Genomic DNA, 23,042 nt, shown 5'->3' with positions numbered 1-23,042 from the left:
TAATACATTATATGCTAATTTAAAAAAAAGATTAATCAATTACCTAAAAAAAAAAGTTCTGTTTTTTATATACTGTTCTATACTCCACCAGGATCTAATGTATACTTTAACATAGATTTATTTTGCAAAGAGCATAAACAGTGATCTTCTACTGTTTACCAGAACGATTATTTGAGATTGACTCTACAGATGAGGATATTTTTATTCCTTGCAGATGAGAGTATTCTGATAAACTATCATGTATTGGGTAGAGGAGTATAAATTGCCATACATCTTCTGAAAGGAGATTTAGCAGTGGGTGTTGAAAATCCTAAAATGTTTGGATATGTTTTGCCCTAACAATTAATTCACTTGTAGAAATATTTCCTTGTGAAATAATTGAGCAAATGCACCATGATGTATATTATTACATAATACACATTGTGGCATAATTTGACGTAGAAGTAAATCAGAAACTATTTAGATGTCCAAACATAGGAGATTGGTTAAATTGATTATGAATAATGGAATTATTCATTATAAATTATGTATAATGGCCTACTTGTAGCTACTAAGAATGATAGCTTAGATATTATTATTATTATTATTATTATTTTTTTTTAAAGATTTTATTTATTTGACAGACAGAGATCACAAGTAGGCAGAGAGGCAGGCAGAGAGAGAGGGTGGGGGAAGCAGGCTCCCTGCTGAGCAGAGAGCCTGATGTGGAGCTCGATCCCAGCAGCCTGGGATCATGACCTGAGCCGAAGACAGAGGCTTTAACCCACTGAGCCACCCAGACGCCCCGATAGCTTAGATATTATTGACATCAATTGTATGTTTAGATGGTAAAAGTAACTTGAAAACTATATAAAAATATATTTATAGTTCATTGATATGTTGCAGAAATATAAAAAAATCAGGAGGTTCATACATTAAATTGTTAACAGTGGTTATCATAAATGGTGAGGCAGTGGGGGATTTGCTTTGTTTGGCTGTATTTTCAGATTTTTAATTAAAAAAGTTAAAAAACATAATAGCAACTATGAGCCACAAGAAGGGCTAGCATAGGGGCGCCTGGGTGGCTCTGGGTTAAAGCCTCTGCCTTCAGCTCGCGTCATGGTCCCGGGGTTCTGGGATCGAGCCCCACATCGGGCTCTCTGCTCGACGGGGAGCCTGCTTCCTCCTCTCTCTCTCTCTCTGCCTATCTCCTCTGCCTGCTTGTAATCTGTCTGTCAAATAGATAAATAAAAATCTTAAAAAAAAAAAAAAAAAAAAGAAGGGCTAGCATAGCTTATAACTGATATTAAAACTCAATTTTCTAAGCCCTGTCAGCTTCAGTGTTACAGGCTTTTTATGGTTTTTTGATACTACGCTCAGTGAATTATAATTTGAAATTAACTATAATCTGTTTGTTACAGCTTGTATATGAATTTTTCATACGATTTTTGGAAAGCCAAGAATTCCAACCCAGCATTGCCAAAAAATACATAGATCAGAAATTTGTATTACAGGTAAGCAAAACAGAGAAAGTTTTATGCTTTGTATTGATTATTCAGTTGTAACACTTTACCTTTTCTCTTCATTGTTTAAAATCTTTCCGCAATGGTTCTATCAACTTTTAAACAAATACTGTATACATAAGTTAGTTCCATTATTGCCTGTTAAAAGTAATAGGTACTTCTTCAATTTGTTAGTTTATTGAAGGAAATTAATTTTGTTTTAAACAACAAGGAATGATAATGCCTAAATCTCTGCAGTTTCTTAAAATTTAATTATAAAGGAATTTCATATATAAGACCTCTAGTTTGTGTGAATCTTTCTGTAGCCTGAAAACTCCTATTTGCATAAGGATTCTTAAGGAACTATTGCATAGATCTGTTAAAACTGAATAAGCACGGTCAAGAGCATAAATAACCTTCATTAAGTAAAGTCAGATACTAATGAGCTTTCACAGCTAGGAAATAGCACTGCTTAATACCTTAAAATTCCTCTAAAGTGATTAACTCTCACCCATCTGTTTGGAGCTTCTTGGGGTGCATATTCTTCTTGATTTGCCATTTTATATTTTATAACAATAGACCACATCTTCCTTTTTACCTGGAACTTGGGAATGTTCATGACATTGAATTTTTAGGTAACACCTTCTTGGTCCTGTTGTTGACATTCATCTCTAAAAATCGGTACTTGAGCCAACTGGTGTATGGGGTATTGTAGCTCCTTTTTAAATGATTAATGAATACCTCATGTTGATAAGAATAAATATTTATCTCCTAGTGAGCCAGTAAGCAGAACTTCAAAGTTCAAATATTACTTTGGCCAGAAGTTGGTCTTCTATGTCTTACCTGGATAAAGATTGATAACATTTGTGATGACCTCATTTCCCTTCCTTAATTCAATTAATAAATTTAGAATTTGGTATGTGTTCGGTTGAGAGGCTTTGGAAAAGTGGGGTTTTTAGCAAAGAGGCTTTGGATAAAGAGAGGTAGGTAAATAGGTGGTTACATAGAACATTGGGTGAATAGGTCAACTGATCCAGATTTTTATACCAAGAAGGCAAAATGCATTTCAGACAAAAAAGCAACACGTTAACAGGTCTGTGTTTTGTACTGGAAAGTCCTTGCATTTATAAAGCACTTCGTAATTGTCAGAGCATCTTTATATACATTATTTTCATTCATACCATAATCTGAAACAGACACCGCTAAATTTCAGGCCCATTTTGTAGATGAATAAACTGATGTCTAGAAACTTCTTCAAGTTTTCTCAAGCACATTTCCTGTTCTGGTTTTCTGTCCATTGTGTCAATGATGCCTCCTTGTGATTCCCCTCACTGTAACTTGGAATGACTTCAAGGTAGGACTAGCCCTCACTTCTCAACACTAATGAAATATTAAAGTTCCTTTATATTTATGGTAAATTAAAATACCCAGGAAGATCAGATAGTGAAGGCTGTGTTTAGTTTACATGGAAACAGTAAGAACTAGGATCTCAGGATGAAGCCAGTGCTTTTTTTTCACGTGAAAAGCATGCTAGGCCCAGCCCAGCTCACTGTGTTCTTCGTGGTTGATGGGTACTGGTGATAATAAAGCTTATAAGCTTAAAACATCAGAGAAACCCAGACTTGAAAAGGGGTGTTCTGGGTTGTCTGTTCTAGTTCTTCACCCAGTGAGTTAGTCTCCTTTGAGACCCTGAGAAGGGGTGACTCCCATTTTCTCTTTTTTAGTGCGGAAAGACCACATATCTGGGCAGATTGTTCTGTTTTTTATTAGAAAGTTCTTTATGTTGAACCTCCCTATACTTTGTACCTTTTGGCCTTATTTTCCCAGAGTAGTCCTTTAGTGTTCACTAGCTTGGACATAATGTTTCAGGTCTTAGAACACAGCACTTATGTTTACCTCTTGGCTTTTTCCTAGGAACAGGAGTAAAGTAGCAGCTCAAATGCTTGTAGCCTCATTTCTAACAAGTTGGTGACCAGGTGTCAGACAATAGGAGGTAGACAGGTTTCTATGAGCTTTGGCTGCCCCTCTTCTTTCAGTTAGAGACCCTCCCCCCCCCCTCGCCCTGCCCAAGAGAAACAAATCCAGATTTTTATGTGAAATGTTCTGGTGAACTAAACCCATCTGCCTTCTGGATCTAGCTTAGCAGCTGTCAGTTTGCATTCTCTGTTCTAGACTGCGTCTTTACTTCTGTCAGCCCTATCTCATTTGTCTGTTTTGGAAGTCTTCAGCATGTGTCCATTTGTCTTTAAAAGTGATGTCTATGTATGAACATAGCGCCCTGAGCCTGGCCGGTCCCCCACAGCTTAGAGTTGGGTTCTACATTCCCTTGTGTGGGTCTCTTAAAGGGCAAGTCCCATTAGCTATTCTTGCTGCTCTTTCTTGCTGTTAACTTACGTTAACTTATGTTAAGCTTGTGGTCTTGAACTGATTTCTTTCTTTTTTAAAAAAAAAGCTTTTTTAAAAACGCTTTTATTTATTTATTTAACAGACAGAGATCACAAGCAGGCAGAGAGGCAGGTAGAGAGAGAGGTGGGGAAGCAGGCTCCCTGTTGAGCAGAGAGCCCGATGCAGGGCTCAATCCCAGGACCCTGAGACCATGACCTGAGCCGAAAGCAGAGGTCTAACCCACTGAGCCACCCAGGGGCCCCTTGAGCTGATTTCTAATTTAGTTTTATGCATGATGTTGTAAAGATATGTTTTCCCTTGTTTTTTGTTCATTGTACAGTTTCCCTTTTAATCTAAGTGTAGGCTTTAACATAGATTCCTGCAGAATATCATTTCTTCCAAGCCTTTTGAAGTCTTTCTCGATCTTGAGTCTGTCTTCCACTGTATTCGTTGTGCCTTCCATCTTTATCACATCTTTGACTTTCTTAACTGTACTAGTAGCTGTTGGTTTCGTCTCAGGTCATTGATTAAAATTGTTAGAGTAGCCAGCACTGGTGACAGAGGCCTTCGGCATGTCTTCAGCAGCTTTCCTCTATTTTAGAACAGGTTCATTAATCCGCAGTCTTTGGATTCCATCCTCCAACCTGTTAGAAATTTACTCTAGAATAGCATCATCCTTCTTAAATTTTAAAATTCTGTTCAGGGCACCGGGGGGGGTGCAGTCAGTTGAGCATCCGAGTCTTGGTTTCGGCTCAGGTTGTGATCTCAGGGTTGTGTGCTTGAGCCCTGCGTCAGGCTCTCTGCTCAGCGCAGAGTCTGCTTGGGACTCTCTTTTCCTCTCCCTTTGCTCCCTGCCCCTAAAATAAATACATAAATCTTTTTTTAAAAAAATGCTTAAAGTTTTTTTTGGTTATTGTTCATTAGGAGAGTGTAGGGGCTGTCAGATGCTCTGGTAGAAGCCAACACTGTGTCTTTACAGCATCCTCTTATCTATGGGCTTTGAGACTTTCTTATAAAAAGGAATGCCGTTCATCTGCCTTGGAGACATTGATGAACTTCTGGGGGCTACTGTTACTTATTGGTAATTTTGTCCCAAGTACTTAAAACCCATGTGATTGATCATCTGTCTCTGAATTTTGTCGGAGACAAGAAATCAAGTATATAGTGAATCCTTCTATAGCCTTTGCCTCATTTTTTACAAACTTTGCCTCCTTTACCTTCCCTCTGCTGGGTCTGGTGATGAACTCAACCTTCACCCCAGGGCTCCCAGAAGTTCCTGAATTTGTCAGGAAAGGGATAGGCAGAGTATTGGCAAAATCAGTAACGCCACTGGGTGATACTTGGATATAATCATATGACTAACAGAGCATTACCTATCATGTTGGGGTAAGCCCTGGGTGCCGATTAGCTGCCATTTTCCAGAATATCCTGTTCATTCATGTTGGTAACCTGTTGCATCGGTCTGCTGCCCCTTTTCCTACCCTTTGGTCTACTGATGATTTCCCTGGAATCCCAGCCCCCTCTAGGAGTGGGGTCTCAATCCCCTATGTAATTTTCCTGAGCTCCCTTTCTGGGAGATTTATTTCCAACCTGGGACCTGGTTGGCCTTTTGGAACTTAAGGCATTGTTGCTGCCCCTCCCCGCTGCCTTTTCCTCCTGCCACCATGCCTTACCTGTCTCTGAGCTTCAGCCCCTTCCTTTATGTACCCTATAGCCAGCTTATTCATGATTTACACCCCCGCTTTCCCCTGCCTGTTTCTCTCTCCTCAGACCCCCCCCCCCCAATTGTGCCACCTAGTTCTGGTGTGTTTGTTCGTAAGCCTGGTTTTCTTACAACATGAGAACCCTCATACCTTCCCCCTCTTGCAAGTCGGGGTGACATTGATTGCATTCTTCTTCTTTGAGCAGATTTTTTATTCTCTGGGGATTCTCAAAAGGAATTTCAGTGATCTCAACTTAAATTTTTTTTATTTAGTTAGGCATAATGTATTCTAGCCATGAGATTTAAACCTTATTTTCTATAGCAGCTAGCGGTATTTTTTACAGACTATTCTGACTCTCATTTTTCCCATCAATAAAGACAAAAGCAAAATAAGAATTGAGCTATTTCAACATGATGTAGTGGAAAGAAAGTTAACAAGCTGTGGATTTGCATCCTGACTCCTCTGTATACTTTAAGTAGTATATATTGCAGGAGCTAAGAATATGTGCTGTGGGGTAAGACAGAACTGCTTAAAACCCCGGCTTTCCCACCTACTCGGCAGTGTGACTTTCAGCCAATTACTGCACTCTCTGTCCAAGCTCGAGTCTCCTCATTTGTAACATGCGGTGACAGGAAAATAGGATGTGCCCCCAAACTGACAGTTGGTAAATCTGCTTAATTGAGTTGGCACTATACATACAAAGACAGGCTCCCTTCCTTCACTTGTAAACAAATATTTGAAAACTTGGGCAGATTTTTGACTTTTCTGAGCGTCAGTGTTTTCTTCTGTAAAATGGCTATAATGGTGACCTCTCTTTTAACAAGTAGACTTGTTATGAGATAAAACGGTCTGACTTGTAAAAACATCTGCTGTTACCATGCATGGTTTATAATAGTTGCTCATTAAATACTAATTCCTTTTTAAATATACTTCTCATACTATATTATCTACCCACATTAGCAGAATATCTTATTTTTCTTGATTCCAGTATTAATTTTAAAATCTCCACCTTTTGAAATGAAATGTAAAAGTTTATGTGAAACTTAAAGGAAGATTTTGCAAAGAAGCCTTGAATAAATAACATACTCCTAGATGGGAAATTTGCCATCATGAGGATATCCATAGAATGTCAAGTTAATTTATACATTTGGTGCAGTTCTAATTAAAATTTCAGTTGTTTGGGGGCACCTGGGCCACTCAGTCAGTTAAGCATCTGCCTTTAGCTCAGATCATGATCCCAGAGTCCTGGGATCACATCCCATGTCAGGTTCCTGCTTAACAGGAGAGTCTGCTTCTCCCTCTCCCTCCCCACATTCATGCTCTCTCTCTCTCTCCCCTTCTCAAATAAAAAATAAAATATTTAAAAAATTTTCAGTAGTTCAGTAGATTTTTTATTTGAAAATTTCAAAAGTTCATGAAATAAAAGATTTTTGAAAAAGAAAAGTATTATGATCCCTTGCCTATTAGATATTAAAACATATAAATGTTTAACATATATAACTATAAAGGTACATGAATGAAATCAGTATGGCATAGGGGCTCCTGGATGGCTCAGTCGGTTAAGCATTCAACTCTTGATTTGGGCTCAGGTTCTGATTTCAGGGTTGTGAGACTGAGCCCTGCCCTTAGCACAGAGCCTGCTTGAGATTCTCTCTCTGCCTCTCTTCTCCCTCTGCCTCTCCCCTCACTCGTGTGCTATAAACAAACAAACAAATGAACAAATAAAATCTTAAAAGAAGAAAAACCACCACAATGACACACCAGTGTGGCCTAGATACAGTGGGAGACTGGAACATAGCAGAGGCTTGGGTAGAAAAGACCCTTTTTAGTGTGCCAAAACCCCCCCAAAATGTACCTATATATAGATAAATAGAGATATGTGTTGTGCATATATATGTATGTATTAACTTGGTATACCCCTCTGAAGAGGAAAACTGATAGTATTCTGTCAGTTTAAATTCTATCAACTTAAATTTTACACTGAGCAATTCCTTAAGTAGTCAGATGGGTACACAAAGATATACGTACAAGGATATTGAATGTGTCATTGTTAATAATTATTAGAAATATTGGAAACAATTTAAGAGTTCCTCAGTAGGGGTTTAGTTGAATAAACCATGGACATTCATATAATGGAATATTCAGATGGTAAAGAGAATGAGAGCTACACATGATCTATTTTTAAGGGTAACATGCACGTTCTGGAACAGTATGAATTTTTTGAATCTGAGTCTTATTTTAGGGAAAAGGAGGGTTTGTATATGCACTAAAACTTTTGGAAGGCAGTACACCAAATTGTTGTTAGTCATCTGGTAGAATGTGATTATATGTGATGATCACCACTTTCTAATTTTTGTATTTTTCTGTTTTTTAACATTTAAAAAATAATGAACATGTATGTTATAATCAGTATGAGTAGTAAAAATATCTAGATTGCAAGTACATTCTTATTTTGTTGCCTGACATTTCTTATAAGCCTCAGCTGATTCTGTGCATTAGGCTTCCTAAGACTGTTTCTCTAAGACTGCCCCATTCATTTGTACTTCACATTTGTTGTGATTCCTTCCTTTCATCACTTATATATGTATATGCCCTTTTGAAATCTGAAGTTCTGGGGTGCCTGGGTGACTCAGTCAGTTAAGCGTCTTCCTTCGGCTCAGGTCATCATCCCAAGGTCCTGGGATCGAGCCCCACATCGGGCTCCCTGCTCGGTAGAGAGCTTGCTTCTCCCTCTCCCTCTGCCTGCTGCCCCGCCTACTTGTGCTCTCCATCTCTCTGACAAATAAATAAAAAAATATAAAATGAAATAAAATCAGAAGTTCAATGGAAAGCTGCCAGTATTGCCTCAAGAGTCCTTTTCAATACTAATTTTTGTCCTCATCAGGAAGTTGTATAGATTGGTGGTTAAGTGTATATATGCTGGTTTGAATTCAGACTCTGGCATTTTTGTAGTGCATGGCCTTGGGCAGGTTCTGTGACTGCTTTACCTCAGTTTCCTCATCTGAAAAATAAATGCAAAATATCCACAATACAATGCTCAGGTTGTTGTGGAGATTTAATAAGCGAATACAGACATAGCACTTGGAACAATTCCTGACAGGAGTCATTGGTCAGTAAATGTTATGTTACTGCTATAACTACTATTTCTATTAGGATCAGTTCTTGTTTTGAGAATCTTCTTTTGGGGGCGCCTGGGTGGCTCAGTGGGTTAAGCCTCTGCTTTCGGCTCAGGTCATGGTCTCAGGGTCCTGGGATTGAGCCCTGCATCGGGCTCTCTGCTCAACAGGGAGCCTGCTTCCCCACCTCTCTCTCTGCCTGCCTCTCTGCCTACTTGAGATCTCTGTCTGTCAAATGTCAAATAAATAAATAAAATCTTAAAAAAAAAAAAATCTTCTTTTGTAATACCTTCTAGAATAGCCTCAGGCTGCGAAGTCATATGGTGTTGGTCTATCAGCATCTTAACTAGCATGTTAGAATTTTTTGAAATCCGACTTAAACCATTCTAAAAATCAAAGAAACCCTTTGGACTCTATTTATATGGCTCCTCTCTGGTTATTGAGATTTTTTTTTTTTTTTTTTCAGATGTTAAATGTGGTCTCTCCTGTCCTTGGGTTCATTTCACCATTGATTTCTTCCAGTGTTAGAAGTAAATATTTATTAGTGCCAGGATCATATACCTTTAACAGGTGAAAAACAGGGATAACACATTCAGATCTTTACAGAGTCCAGACAAGTGATAGGTAATGGTGTAGTTTAGGTGTGACAGGGAGTGACTGAAACAGTAATGACCTAGAGAGGTTAAGAGAACCTGGAAATCTAGATTTTTGTGTGGGCCAGACAAAACTCTCTGTGACTTGTATGTACCTTTGAAGAGTTTGCTGTTTTTTTAATTTAAGAATGGTATGACTGACTGACTGACTTGTTTAAATTTCATTGTAATTTTTATTAAATCTAGATTTACATAACATTTAGCATTTCTTATGTACTTAATGTAAGTCTTTACACAAGAAAGCTGTCAGATTATCAAGGATAGTCAATTGATTACATAGTGCACTCCTGTCTAAGGTAATGTTGTTGATTTTAGACATAGTAACTGCCTTTATGCTATAAAGCGTGCAGCCTGGCTTAGGCTTATGGAACGTGTCTTTTCCCAATGAAGATAATTTTCATCTGTGTTAGGACAGTTGGGAAAATGGTTTCTTTATGATCTCCGCTCTGCCCGCCTCTCCCCCCAACCCGCCCCTGCCAAAGATGGGTTGCCAAACCTTGAATTATTTCACTGGGTGTATTATTGTGGCAAGAGTTTAGTAGCATATTTCTAAAGACTGCTTTCAACCACTCTGCAAATCTGAAAAGCAGTCAGTGGTTGCTAAGAGACATACTATTCAAGCGTCCCCATAAACATATGTACTGCTGGAGATTGCGATTTAGCATTTGTATTTCACATTTGCAGTTATATTTAGCTGAAAGGTGCCGTAATTATCATGCAAATTATGCAAATAGTTTACCCTGTCCTTAAAAGTCACCTTTTATTATTGTGCTTTAAAAACTCAATAAATAAATAAATAAATAAATACTCAAGACACATTGGACAAGACACAAACCAACCGGTTAAAAATTTTCTAAGTTCTAAACTGAAATAAATTCCACGAGGCCTTGAATCTCAGCTCTAATACAAAGAGCTATTTTCCAAACAAGTTCCTTGAATATGTCAAAATGTTTGCATTTCTCTCTCAGAGTCTCTATAGCAAATAAAACTTAAGAGAACTTAGTCGATGAGGAATTTTATCAGATAGCCATTACCAATTACTCTTCACCTCGCCCCATCCAGTCCATCCTAGAGTGTAGCAGCCGTGGAGAAGGGCTTCAGCGTTTGCGGCTCCTGTGTCCAGAGCCAGCTCTGCGGTGTGCAGCTTGGGCCGTGACTCGGGGCCCTATGCCGAGAGGGGCCCTGTTGTTGGTTTCATGCTTTGCTGCTGTTGCTGTTTTGAACTCTTTGTGGTTTTTGCACAAGGAGCACTGCATTTTCATTTTGCATTGGGCCCCACAAATTATGTAGCTAGTCCCTGCCTGCATCCCACTAAGTGCATCATTATGTAGAATAACCACTCTTTCTTGAAATGCTGACCAAATTGATTGTCTTAAAATTTTAAATCGCCAGCTTTTGTTGAATCAGTCTAAATGAAAGCTTGAGGGAAAAAAGAATGGACTTCTCTAGTTTGTGGGAAGAATGCCTGAAATTAGGAAGAAAATAAAAGCATTGCAACTTGGCAGACTTGTTCATGTTTAAAGGACTTACACCTTTGAAATTTTTATACTGAGTTCCCAGAGGAGTCTTAAAGTCAGAATTGCTAGAAGCTTGTAATGTGTAACTTTTAGATCTTTTGTCCATACTGTGTTTCTCAGTGGTGCCCGTAGATCAGCTCATTTGATGTGTTGGTCCTCTTGAGTTGTTTTCATTTGTTGGAGTCAGGCTGCTGTTGGCTCTTGCTGCTTGGTTCTGGACTGTTTTCTCATGAGCAAAGGTATTCAGAAGGTATTTTTCAGGTGGTAGAAGAGCTAAAGTTAAAAACAAAGCCAGAAATATGGAGACCTGATTTTAGTTTGGATGAAAATATCATTTACATGAAAAACATGTAAAATAGATGTAGAATAGCAGTTTCACTGATTGTTTATTTAAGCATTTCTGATGTTCTTTAAAATCTTTTTTACATGGAATGGGGCATGGTAGTTGCTTCTTTATCATAGTAAAGGGCAGTTGGGCTTTTTGTTTCAAGCCTTTTGCTCTTAATTTTTAAAAAGAATTTTAATTGGGGCGCCTGGGGTGGTGCAGTCCGTTAAGCATCCGACTCTTGGTTTCAGCTCAGGTCATGATCTCAGGGTCTCAGCTCAGGTCATGATCTCAGGGTCGTAAGACTGAGCCTCACATTGGACTCTCTGCTCAGTGTGGACTCTGCTTGAGGTTCTCTTTCCCTCTCCCTCAGCCCCTCCTGCTCGTGCTCTCTCCTGTTCTCTCTCAAATAAATAAATCTTTAATTTTTTTGAATTAGTAAGTAATGTCTGTTTAAAAAAATTCAAGTATATTTATATGGATTATAAAGACAAATAGCAGTCTGCTGCCTCAGTCCTTCCCCAGCTGAGTCTCACTCCCTAGAAGTAACCACATTCAAGTCTTTAGCTGTTTGCTTCTATGTATCTTCCTATCTCTAACAGGCATTCTTGTACTGCTGTTTCTTGATTTTGAAAAACTTTTCCTGGGTGCCTGGGTGGCTCAGTGGATTAAGCCGCTGCCTTCGGCTCAGGTCATGATCTCGGGGTCCTGAGATCGAGTCCCGCATCAGGCTCTCTGCTCAGCAGGTTGCCTGCTTCCCTTCCCCTCTCTGCCTACTTGTGATCTCTCTCTGTCAAATAAATAAATAAAATCTTTAAAAAAAAAAACCTTTTCCTACTATAAATCATTATATGTCTCCCTCTGTATCTCCCACATCTACATCTTAATAATGTGGTTATTTATGTCACAAAATCTAATGAAATGAAATTGTAGTGTTGCATTAGTAGGACTGTGTACATGTTCTCAGCCGAGACACATTTTAGACTATGATTGCATTTCTTACAGAGCTTTTTCGAAAACCTCTGGGATGAATAATGTGCCTTATTTTTCACATGCTTGCTTTCCTGTGTATGGGTTACTTGTTCACTGCTCAGTTCTTTTCTGAGAGCACCGTACAACTCTTCCTAGTCTGGCCCACGCACCAGCCAGCCTCTCGGTTCCATTGTTGTCCTTGGAGGCCTCCTTCCTGAAGCTGGAGCCCCATCATCCTGAGCTAGTCAGCACGGGTGGCTTCCCCTTGGCTGGAGCCACAGTGGTCGTTCTGGGACGTCCCTTCGCCACTCTTCTGTACTGTGTTTTTCCTGGCTTATCTCCCTTTCTTTCATTTTGGCAGGATACATCCTCTAGATGCTTCCTAAGAAAGTATGAATGGGATATAAATTTTTCAAGCCCTAGTTCTCGAAACATGTTTATTCTGCCCACATACTTGATTGACATTTTGGCCAGATAGAGAGTTATGGGTTAGAACCCATATTTCCTCAGAAGTTTTAGGGAATTCTCGATTGTCTTCTATTTCTGGTGTTGGTATTGAGGAGGCCTGCACCGGCTGAACTCCTTATGCTTTACAGTGTCCCATTGTGTCCCTAAGCTTTTGAGATCTACTCTGTCCCCAGCGTCCAGATAATTCAAAGTTATGTGCTTTGGTGCAGGTCTTTGTTTATTAATTGTACAGAGAACATAATGGCCCTTATATATATTGAAACTCATGTCTTATTTTTCTTTTAATTGCATTGAATTCTTTGTCAGATAATTTCATTTTCTTTGCTTGGTGTCTCTGTACCTATTTTCTGTGCCTTTTTGGAACGTGTTGGACCTTCTGGATTGATCCTCTAGTTATCTTCTTCTTTAAAATGGTCTTCTTTTGGTTATACTTTCAGGATACATTTGTTCATTCTAATGTTCCAGTTCTTCTGAACTTTTTATTTCTGTTATGTCCTGAATTTCCAAAAGTTCTTTTTTATTTTCTGAATATTCGTCTGTAACAGTTCTGGTTTTGTTTCAGGGATCCAGCAGATTTGTTTATTTCTGAGGATAAGTTCTTTTCTGTGGTTTTTTTGTTTTTTTGTTTTTGTTGTTGTTGTTTGTTTGTTTGTTTTTACTTGCATTGTGGCTATTTCCTCTGAGTTCTAAATGATTGTTTTGGTCTCCATCTTTTATGTTAGGATGTCTGATGATCCTTGGCTTCATAGTCATATGGTAGTCACCATAGAGCCTCTTAGGGCCATCTAAGAACCTTGTTAGAATGTGTGTGTTTGCGCTCACATGCCGGTGTGCATACACACAGATGGGAGACACTTAGAACACTGTGCAGAGACCTTGCTCTCTCATCAGGAAACTCTCAAATATCAATAGGTATCAATAGGTGCTTCCTCTTGAGGCTGTCAAGAGGCTGAGGCTGAGGTCCCTCAAAAGGGACCTTCGTATCCCCTACTTTCATCTAGAATTTTGGGGGCTTAGTCTCATTCTAAGAGACAGCAAATGTCTCATTCCTCAGCATGCAGAGTTTTACTTAATCCTTTTATTTTCAATAAATTTTTCATTTTACTGTGTACAATGTCTTGAAAACTAGAGACTTGTATGTTTATGCTCTCCAGACTTCGATTGTAAATCTTCAGTCCACTGCTTGGGACATGGATCTGGGAGGTCTTGTTACTCTTTCGACAAACTTTCAACCAGGCCTCTTTTTCGCTCCCCACACCCTTGCCATCAAATATATCTGGCGTCTTCAATTCTTAAGCCTTTTAAGGGTTCTCTGCTGTGAACTGGCTTGCTTCTTGTTTGGCTTCCATCCCTGCTGGCAGAATGGAAAAACACTTAGCAGAGTGGAGGAAGAGGAAACCCAAGATAGTTACCCCTTGCCATCCACTTTCCATCTTTGAAAAATTTGCAGATTTGTCTCATCTGCTCTCTACTCCTCTCTGCTCTGTGTGTTTCTTCCTTTTTTATTCCTTTATTCTCATCTCAGAGAGGGCTCTGGGGGAGAAAGTTTCTCTACCCTGTCTGATTGGAAGACCCTAACTGCCTTTTTCATTTTGCCCTTCTCATTTTACTGTAGATTTTTTTAATGACGCTCAAAGGAGGGTTCTTTGGCTATATCACTGTACAGTTCATCCCTGTTTGTTAAGTTCAGGAAGGGTGGTTTTGTAAACTAGGAGTCAGCATGTTGGTAGGTCTGTCTTTGCTCTGTAATCACCTTGGAAACTCTCCAGCTTCTTTTCTCTGACAAGTTGTTGCTATATTGTAGGGAGTGCAGTCCGCTGGGCATTTATAGTTGCTGGATTGTATTTCCCATTGCTTTTTTTGAGGGGAGTGTATATATGACTAAGCACAAGACATACTTTGTTTTGGAAATCAGAGCTCATCCTACTCCCCGTTTTGGGGCCTGTGCATTATTATACGTTCTCTTTTGTCTTTTACACCATAAAATCATCAAAAATATGTTCTGTAGAGCAGCATGAAAATAATTTATATACTGTAATTTTTCTTTCTCATAGAATATTATGTATATATGTATACACACACATATTTAGTTATTTATTTGTGGCTTTGTAAATGACTTAAGTTAGATGCTTGTGTATGTATGTTTTTTGAGGGCTTAATGAAAACATTAGTTAAATAATTTTTGCTTAATTACTTTATTTTCATTAAGCTCTTAAGATTAACATTATATACACAAGTGTAGTTGATTCAGGTTTTGCTAACAGCACACTCCCTCAGACTTTCTCTAATTTATGTTGGTTGCAGATTACTCATTACATCCTTTTACAACACTTAAAAATAGAAACCAGATTAAAAAAATTGAACTTAAAAGATGAATTATTTCCATCAACAAGGCATAAGATTAGGTTAGAGATCTTACATCATTTTGTGTGTGTTGTAGATAAGAGATACTGAACCCATGGGACTTTTTTTTTTTTTTTTTTTTTACTTATAATTGTCACATACCTTTCGTCCTTAGACTATTTCCTGTGGAAATGTATAGTTGACTTGCTCATTGATTTCCCAATGGGCTCCAAGTTTGTTCAGTGGTGTCTGTGTGCACAGGAACAAGGACAGTTCCTGGCATATGCAGAGATTGAATGATTGGCTGATTGATTGTGGGGCTGAATGGGCAGAGAGATGGCAGGTATTTTAATAGGATCTTCTCTTCTGATAGGCTGCTGGTGACGGTATGTGTTCTTGAACCAGCCATGAACACTCTCCTTCCACTTCAGCCTCCTAACTTCTTCATGGGTCAGCCTGGGTGTAACTTCCTCCAGAAGCCCTCCCTATCACTCTGATCCTCCCAAATACAGTAGATTTGTCTGCTGTGTATTTAGCATCCTAAACCACTTATGCTCTTTGTTTACTTAGATTCCTCATTTAGACTAGACTCTGTGAAAGCTGATTTTGTCTGTCTTGCTCATCATTATATCCCTGACACCTTGCCCATTGGCTGGCTCTTAATAGGCACACATATTTATCTGAGATAATTCATTTTTTGGATGGGTGGATGGATGGATGACATTGTATAGCTAAAAATTGCACCTGTCTCACTGACCAATTTTAAAGATTCTCCCTCAGTTTGTACTTCCTGCCATTATCTGAAGGGCCATTCTTTGTCTATAATTTTGTCTTCTGCTCAAAGAAAAGCAGCAAGCAAAAGTAGATAATTTATTTGATTACTGCCCGAGTTATTCTCCTACTCTCTTAATTACCTGATTCATGCTTATGGAGGTCTTGATAGCTTCTTTGGTAATTATGGTAGTCTGTGTTGCTTTGTAGACTGTCTATATGTTCTTGAAATATTTTACATTTACTATAGTAAATGCTTTTACTATAAAGTCAACTTAAGGATAAACAGTAAGTCCTGCTTTACTGTGATGATAATGAATATATGAGCAACACAGTAAAATTCAAACCAGTCTCCGGGTTCGTTCTTCAGCTAGAGAAGAACCTTCCCAGAACCTGTCATTTAAAAAAAAAACACAAAGCTTTATTGAGATATAATTCATATACCATAAAATTCACCCTTTTAAAGTTTATAATTCAGTGTTTTTAGTGTATTCACCAACTTGTACAACCATCAGTACTGTAAATTACAGAACATTTTTTATCGGGCCTGAAAGAAACACCATGGTCCTTAGCAGACATTCTTCCTTCTGCTGTCTGTATGGATTGGCCATAGTCCAGATATTTCACATAAATGGAATTCTACAATAATTTTTTTTGTCCGTCTTCTTTGACTTAGCATGATGTTTGAGAGGCTCATCCATGCAGTGGCGTAGATCAGTAGTCATTCCTTTTTATGGCTGAGTAATAGTCCACTGGAGCACATTTTGCTCATCCATGCATGAGTTGGTGGACGTTAGGATTGTTTCCGATGGGGCTGTTATGAATCATGCTGCTCTGATTACTCATGTACGAGTGTTTTTGTTGTCAGGTTGATATCATCATTCAGTTTTGAACTTTAGCTTAAAATGAGTAGAAACCTTGGGCGCCTGGGTGGCTCTGTGGGTTAAGCCTCTGCCTTCAGCTCAGGTCATGATCTCAGGCTCCTGGGATCGAGCCCCGCATCAGGCTCTCTGCTCAGAGGGATCCTGCTTCCTCCTCTCTCTCATTGCCTGCCTCTCTGCCTACTTGAGATCTCTTGTCTGTCAAATAAATAAATAAATTTTAAAAAAATGAGTAGAAACTTAACAAATGTTATTCATATATAGCATACATACAGAAGTGCTAAATGTTCATCTCAGGTTTTACAAAGTTAGCATACTTGTGTAACAAGAACCAAGCTCTACAAAGAGAACATTTTCGGTACTTTTGGGGACTTTTGAATGTTGGCTTTGGGTTAAGTTGTTTCATTTACCTGTATGCTCGAGTAGATCTGACAGCTTCCTCTTGACTGTGTATTTGAAACGTAAGGTCAGTGGGTAGTTTATTTTACAACAGGGCAGCAGCTGAGATGACAGACTGTAGGGCCTCGATTGCTTGGGTTCGAACCCCAACTCTGCCATACATTAGTGAGACCATGGGCAGATTACCTAACATTTCTGCGCTCCGTTTTCCTCATCTGTAAAATGGGGATAAAACTACCTTATGGAGGGGAGCACCTGGGACTCTCAGGCAGTTCATTTCCCTCTTGATTTCAGCTCAGGTCTCACTCTCAGGGTCGTGAGTTCAAGCCCCACATTGGAGTGAAGCCTGCTTAAACAAACAGACCAAAAACTACCTTATAGGGAGGGTTACTACAAGTGGGTAGTTTAGAAAATTGCATGATGATCATTCTAAAAGCTGTATTTGTGTTCTCTTATTATTGTTGTTAGGATTACTGTTATTGTGTCTGTCTCTTCAGTAGAATGTAAGCCTCTTACCTGACTTATGAATCAGTTTTCCAAAGACTGGCTACTGGTGCCTGGCACTTAATAGATACTCAAGAAATTTTTTTAAGAAGTAAAGGAGGGAGGGGTTTTAAATGATGAGTGGCAGAATTCCTAAATCGTTTCCTGAACCCACTTTTGACAGCTACACTGTCTTTTCTTTTACAACAGCTTTTGGAGCTGTTTGACAGCGAAGACCCTCGGGAACGGGACTACTTAAAAACAGTCTTACACAGAATTTATGGCAAATTTCTTGGTCTTAGAGCATTTATCCGAAAACAGATTAACAATATTTTTCTAAGGTAAGTGGAGGGTGGGGGAAGAAGGAGAAGCAAAATTGGTGGTTTTATAGAAGTGTTAAATGAACTTCAAACATTTGAGCATCGTGTACTGACTTTATTCTTTCTTTTCTTGTTTAAAAAAGGTTTGTTTATGAAACAGAACACTTCAATGGTGTAGCTGAACTGCTGGAAATATTAGGAAGGTAAGCACATTTTTAGCTAATGGCTAATCTCAGGTGAATAGCGTTTTGAGAATGAGATTCAAGTGGCACAGGGAAATGCTGACCTACATCTCTTGCTGTAGGTACATGGGGCACTCTTAATTTGTGCTTTCCCATGTTTCCCAACTGACTCTACAAGACGTGATTTCTTGTTCCTCCTTGTCCCACAATTATGCATTGCTCATTTCTACTGGAATGACTGAAAGAGCTAACAGTTCGTTCATTGCTACAGAGAAAATACATCTAATTGCCCCCAAACCTGTTACTCCACAACATCTTATTCTCGTAGTTTCTAGGCTACCTGTCCTTTGCCATATCTTTTGAAAGCAAGTTAAAATAAATTGGAAAGATTGCCATTTTCGTTGGAACCACGAACCCAGGAGTAGTTCTTGAACAGCTGCTGCTGGGAGAAGTAGAATGAATTGGAAAGAGACAGCTGCTGTGTAGGTTTTTATACACAAGGGAGGTTAATGTGACTGGACAATGTGATTACTTAGTTTCTTCTTCTAATGTGAGGAGAAAAAGAAGGTGGAGTCACATGGTTTTTTCTGTGACTTCCCCAGGCAGGATTGCTGTGTCTGTGGTATTCTTAGTTGGAAAAGAAACTTCAGGAATGATGTCTGCACCTGGAAAGGTCATAAGTGAGGAGGGCAATGATTTTGGGGGAGAAGAAAAAATAAAGAGTTACTGATTACAAAAGCTTTTGGGAATCATCCAACTAGATGTTAAGAGCATAAGAGCCTGTGCTAGATTATCATAAGCAAATTTTCTTAAATTTCCTTCCTACTTAAATGTATTCTTTGAAGTAACTCAGAAATCTTGAATGTCGCCAGGTGGGGTTTGGGCTGTTTTGGACCAAATTGAAACTGATTCATATTTAACTTGGTCTTCCAGGAGCTGGTTGTCTCAGTTGAGTTGGTTGTGATCATGCTGCTAATTCATGTTTCTTTTTCTTTTTCCTAGTATTATCAATGGCTTTGCTTTACCTCTTAAGGCAGAACACAAACAGTTTCTGGTGAAAGTGTTGATCCCTTTACACACTGTCAGGAGCTTATCACTCTTCCATGCCCAGGTAGAATTTTATGCAACTACTTTTGGAAGCAATATTAGAAGTTTACAAACTCAGTGTTTCGTTGATACTGATATTTCCTTAGTTTAAAAAAACTCATATAAAATGCCTCCCAAGGAAAATTAAAATGTGTGCTCTGTTTTTCTGTGCATAGTAGATTCATGGGAATATTTTTCTTTCTTTCTTTCTTTTTTTTTTTTTTTTATTTTAAAGATTTTATTTATTTATTTGACAGACAGAGATCACAAGTAGGCAGAGAGGCAGGCAGAGAGGGAGGAGGAAGCAGGCTCCCTGCTGAGCAGAGAGCCTGATACTGGGCTCCATCCCAGGACCCTGAGATCATGACCTGAGCCGAAGGCAGAGGCTTTAACCCACTGAGCCACCCAAGCACCCCATGGGAATATTTTTCAAGTGGGAGGAGCATTTGTTCAGTCGTTTTACCTGAGAACTTTGAGGACCTGCCTAATTCACAAAATTATATGTTGAACATGTTACATACAATCAAATATATGGGTTTTTCAGATTTAAAGCTTTGCACATGTGTCATCATTTTAGAATATTCTGGAATATTTTATCTCCTCGTTTGCATTAGTCTATCAGTTTCTCTTTGCCCCCTAGTTAATTCACTATTTCCTTCTCACTTTATACACATAAATAAACAACCTCACAAGTCAACAAATCAATATTTTCACATCTTTTTATTTTTAGCCTCCATTACTTTAAAAAGCCTACTCTGTCTTGTCCCAAGTCTGTTTTCCGTGCTGACACTGCCTTGTGTGGTGAGCATGTCACTAGGGGACAGATAAATGATGTGGTGGCATTTTAAGTTTAGTTTTCCAAACCAATGGGAATGTTTTGAGTTTGCATAAAAATGTCACACATTTTTCTGAGCAATGTTCCTCTTTAAATGTGAAATTCTGTGTTTCGAGGAAAAATTAGTCCATATGTTTCCAATTTAGAACACCATCAAAATGTTGTTTCGCAAGGGTGGATTTCTTGTCCAAAAATCTTTACGAGCCCTTTTACAAATCTTGCCTCTAGTATTTGAAATAGGCTATCACATTTCATGAGCGTGTAGAAGAATTCTTAACCTAGATGAGCCAGCATCATATGTAAAACTCTTCCCTCCTCCAGCTGTGGCCAGGTACAACCTTTTGTCTCTTCATGAAACTGCTTCAGTTCGCACGGGCCACTTTAGGCAGTCAGCAGGGTGTTTAGTAAGTGCTGCCTACGTTTTTTTTTGTCTAGGTCTCTTCTAGAAACACAGTAAAACCCAGTACTGTCGAGGTTGGCAAAAAGAGAAGGGAAGCCCATGAGATGTAGCTTAGACCATATGTAGATGAGATACTTTCAGAATATACTGACTGTGATATTTCTGCTTTTCATTAGCTGGATACTTCATGTCTCAGTATTCATTTAAAAAAAAAAATTCCCCTGGGGTGTTATTAGTGTCAATCTTTGGCTTGAAAAAGTAGCTTTTTTTTTTCATTTTATATTTTATTTTTAAAATGAATTGAACATGAAGTTACTAAAACCAGAGTCTAGAAACTTTTTAGGAAGTTTTAATATGTTTTTTGAGTCCTTTTGAGTATATAGCATTTCCAATTTTGTCTTTCATTTTTCTGTTTCTCCAGCTGGCGTATTGCATAGTACAGTTTCTGGAGAAAGATCCTTCACTCACAGAACCAGTAAGTATTTTTTTCTATAATTTCAAAAAACTTCAAAAAGACTACCTTTCATGAAGTATATATGGGAAATTAATTGCCATTGTTTTTTCTCCTTTTCATTTTAGGTTATTAGGGGGTTAATGAAATTTTGGCCTAAAACATGTAGTCAAAAAGAGGTAAGTGCTTAATGTTGCGGTGTTAAGAACTTACTAGAGTGTCAGCCTCTGAGCCAATGTGTAAAAATACATTATTTCACCCAATCTTCATTTTTTAAAAAAGATTTTACTTATTTACTTGAGAGAGAGAGAAAGAGCATAAGCAGAGGGAGAGGCAGGCTCCCTGCAGAGCAAGGAGCCTGATGTGGGACTCGATCCCAGGGCTCTGGGACCATGACCCAACTGAAGGCAGACACTTAACCAACTGAGCCACCCAGGCGTCCCATCCAATCTTCGTTTTATCTCTCTAAAGCAGGACTGTAAATATTCACATTTTACTAGTTTTCAAATTGAAGCATAGAGAGCTTAAGTAGCCTGCCTGGGTATGCTAAGTGTTAAGTGATTAGGAATCCGCCACCGTGATTCCTGAACCCTGAACTTCCATCATGCTCTGCTCAGTCCCAGGGAAACCCTAGTCAGGCTGTGGTCATGTGTCTCGCTGTCTAGCTTTATCAAAGTCACCTTTCTAGTGACCACTCCTAGGGTGGAGGCTTTGGTGTTGCTGCCTGCCCAACCTGCCCAAATACCCAACATTAAAATATAATAGAGATGTACAGTTTTAAAATATATTACAGACATTTAGTTTCAGGTGTTCATAGAACTGGAAATTTCTGACCTACGATTATTTATATTTTTGCCAAAACCTAACCAGTATGTGCCGTGCTGGGAGTAAGTCTTAGCTTAGAAGTGAGGCTCGCTGGATGCCATGTCTTTACTCACTCTTCTATAGAGGCCACGTGGAAAATGGCCCAGCAAGAAAGGTCATCTGTCAGTTTGACATTTGGGAGAGAATTTTGGGAGAACTTCTCTATATATGTTGACAAATGGCCAGGGTCTGCTGCCTACTTACTGTATATTACTTTTAACAGAAATATGCTCCTTCTCAATCAGTTTTAATTCTTCAGAACCCTAATTTACACAATTTCAGAAAGTCATCTAATTTTTTAATACCTGTGTGACAAAATTAAGCTATATATTGCTATCCAGATGTTCCTCAGGATAGGAAAACATGGTCATTTTTCGTATTTTAATTGCCTAGTTTTTTCCTAAGGTAATTACTATTATTTTTTTTTTAATGCCTAAATAGGTAACTGGTTCTTATTTCTCTGTCAGTTTTCCATTATATTGAAAACAGTTGGCTGTGCTATTGGCTTGGCTCCATTTTGTGACCTAAAGCTCTGTTTCAGGGCGCCTAGGTGGCTCAGTCAACCGTCCAACTCTTGATTTTTGGTTCAGGTCATGTTCTCAGGGGCCTGGGATCAGCTGTGTCAGGCTCCCAGCAGAGAAGTCTACTTGCCTCCCTTTCCCTCTGTGTCCCTCCCCCTGCCCTGTGAGCTCACACTCGCTCTCCCTCTCTCTAAAATAAATTGGTAAATCTTGGGGGGAAAAAAAAAATTAGAGCTCTGTTTCTTGAGACCCATGCGCTGAGGCTGGGATTCATTGTGCTTTATTGTGAGCAGTTGTGCACACGTTTGTCCGTGTGCAGATTGGGTCAGTGTGTGCTCTTGGGTTTAAAGTGGTACCTGTGTATGGGTGAACCTGCTCATTTGTGTCTCTCCGGCTGTCTGTGTTCTGTTAACTAATGCATCCTAGAAGAGCTCCTAGCACACAGCAGGGGCTGAAAACATTTCGCAGATAGCTGCATGTGCCACCGTGAACTTCTGTCCATCCATGCAGGAGGCTGCTCTCCCACTGTTTGAAAAATAAGAGTAGGGGGGCAAATGGCCAGGTGGATAGCAATAGAGAGGAGCGCCCCCACGGAGACATGGCTGTTGTTCCCCAGGGGCCCCACTGCAATGTGTCAGTGCCCCTTGTTCTGGGTTATAGATGTAGCATGTAGAGGATTTTTTTTTTCAAAGTAAATAGAATCATACTTTCAAAACTATAGAGAATTCGCTCTTAACAGGTGCCCTCTGCTGAACTCTTTGTGACATGAACATCTAACATAAGATGATGCCTAATTTGTTCCTGTTTTGTTTTAGGTGTAAATTTTTCTTAAAACATTACGAACTCTAATTAATTCTCATCGTTCATTTGGATTTTTACATGAAGT

The 23,042-nt window shown here is 39.0% G+C and overlaps 1 protein-coding gene across 3 annotated transcripts in view; it reads left to right on the top strand.

Moving 5' to 3' along the window:
• The window catches only part of PPP2R5E (protein phosphatase 2 regulatory subunit B'epsilon), a 148,099-nt gene that overhangs the window by 107,744 nt on the left and 17,313 nt on the right, over window positions 1–23,042 (top strand). For all 3 annotated transcript variants that reach the window (XM_059182271.1, XM_059182272.1, XM_059182270.1), the window contains exons 5-10: window positions 1,401–1,493; window positions 17,708–17,838; window positions 17,961–18,020; window positions 19,002–19,110; window positions 20,742–20,795; window positions 20,900–20,950. In XM_059182271.1, the coding sequence (XP_059038254.1) occupies window positions 1,401–1,493; window positions 17,708–17,838; window positions 17,961–18,020; window positions 19,002–19,110; window positions 20,742–20,795; window positions 20,900–20,950 (498 nt within the window). The remainder of the gene's footprint in view (window positions 1–1,400; window positions 1,494–17,707; window positions 17,839–17,960; window positions 18,021–19,001; window positions 19,111–20,741; window positions 20,796–20,899; window positions 20,951–23,042) is intronic.

The sequence above is a fragment of the Mustela lutreola genome, chromosome 7 (assembly GCF_030435805.1).
Source record: "Mustela lutreola isolate mMusLut2 chromosome 7, mMusLut2.pri, whole genome shotgun sequence".
Taxonomy (NCBI): Eukaryota; Metazoa; Chordata; class Mammalia; order Carnivora; family Mustelidae; genus Mustela; species Mustela lutreola.
Note: the sequence above shows the minus strand (reverse complement) of the source record. Positions and strands in the feature narration are given on the sequence as shown.